This window comes from Triplophysa rosa, unplaced genomic scaffold (assembly GCF_024868665.1).
Source record: "Triplophysa rosa unplaced genomic scaffold, Trosa_1v2 scaffold110_ERROPOS1658995+, whole genome shotgun sequence".
Lineage (NCBI taxonomy): Eukaryota > Metazoa > Chordata > Actinopteri > Cypriniformes > Nemacheilidae > Triplophysa > Triplophysa rosa.
Genome location: NW_026634042.1, coordinates 22616 through 24341, shown reverse-complemented (window position 1 = coordinate 24341; position 1726 = coordinate 22616). Strand labels below are relative to the sequence as shown.

Genomic DNA, 1726 nt, shown 5'->3' with positions numbered 1-1726 from the left:
CTGACCTGCCGTCCACGGTATGTGTCCTACAGTATGCTGATGACATTTTAATCTCCGCTGAAACTGAGGCTGACTGTTTGCAGGCCTCAATTGTTGTCTGCAATGTGCTTGCGACCGCTTGATTTAAAGCCTCGAATGACAAACTGCAGTGGGTGCAACCCAAAGTCCATTACCTGGGCCACATCATTTCACCGGGCCTGAAGGCTATTTCAGCTGAGAGGATGCAGCTGATAAAGACTATGTGTACTCCAGCAACTGTGATACAGCTACAAAGTTGTTTGGGGTTGGTGAACTATTGCCGTGCATGGATACCTGACTGTGCGTATCATGACAAAGGCCTACAATGTCTCATTCAACATGGCATGGGTCCGAGAGACTCGTTGAACTGGACTTCTGAAGCGGAAGAACATTTTGATGCATTGAAGATTGCTATCACGTGCGCTCCTGCATTGGTGCTACCAGACTATTCAAGGCCGTTTCACTTGTATGCGGGGGAGGCTATGGGTGTTGCAATGGGCGTTTTGACCCAAGAGCATGGTGGCAAACCACGCCCTGTTTCTTATTTGTCCAAACAATTAGACCCGAGAGTCCATGGTATGCCTGCATGCCTTTGTGCTGTGGCTGCGGAGATGGTAAGAATGGCTGAGAAAATTGTTTTATCACATGCTTTGATTTTATACACCACTCACCAGGTGGGTGTTATTCTGCATAATTTGAAGACACAGCACATGACGGCCCAAAGGAGGTCTGGCTATGAAGCAACGCTGCTAGCCACGGAAAATTTAAATATAAAACCCACTTCGGTTTCTAGCCCAGCAATTCAGTCGCTGTATGGCTTATCCACATTGATAACTGAAACTGTACCTCATGATTGCATGAATGATGTTGAGTGGTCCACTTCGGCCAGGGTCGATCTGAAAGATACGCCCCTGGATGGGGGGGAGAACTTCTATATCGATGGCTCATGTTCAAGACCGTCTGATGGAGTGTATCTGTGTGGATATGCCATTGTGACACAGGAGGGTGGGAGGGTGGAGGCATATCGCCTGAACCATAACTCAGCACAGGCTGCAGAAATAATTGCATTAACAAGAGCATGTGAGTTAACAAAAGGCAAAAGAGCCACCATCTATACGGATAACAAATATGCGTACGGGGTCGTTCAAGACTTCGCCCAGACTTGGGCTAGACGAAATTTTCAGACATCTGAGGGCAAACCAATATCACATGCAGAGTTGGTGGGAGATCTATTACAAGCTGTAATGTTGCCATCTGAACTAGCTGTAGTTAAGGTCAAGGGACATGTGTCAGGAGATGAACCAGACGCTGTTGGCAACAGAAATGCTGATGAGATGGCCAAATGGGCTGTGGAACATGCAGAGTTTTCCCATATCAGAGAGCGCAGAGTAGGGACGTAGAAACAATGATGTTTGCACATGTATCATGGGCCTAGCTGTAGTTATCGCAGTAACGAGAACTGGAGTGCTTACGGATCATCAACCGCAGTGGATTCACGCATCCAGGCTGAAGCATCTGCCAACATCCGCATCACCAATTGAAACTGTAGGGCCTAAGAAGCCTGCCCAAAGTGTGTAACAGGGCACTGGTGAGAGGGCTTGCGCCAGACAGAAGATCCTTGCTCTTTTAGTGGGTGAGGGGGCCACCTGTTGGCTGAACATAAGGCCTGGGCAAATTTTGCCCCATTTATAGCTTCCCGATCACCTCT

At 48.0% G+C, this 1726-nt stretch overlaps 1 protein-coding gene across 1 annotated transcript; it reads left to right on the top strand.

Moving 5' to 3' along the window:
* The first annotated feature begins 875 nt into the window (after positions 1–875).
* On the top strand, positions 876–1418 carry LOC130549369 (ribonuclease H-like). Its single transcript, XM_057326572.1, has one exon. It carries the CDS (start codon positions 876–878, stop codon positions 1416–1418), a length of 543 nt encoding a protein of 180 aa, XP_057182555.1.
* The last annotated feature ends 308 nt before the right edge of the window (positions 1419–1726 follow it).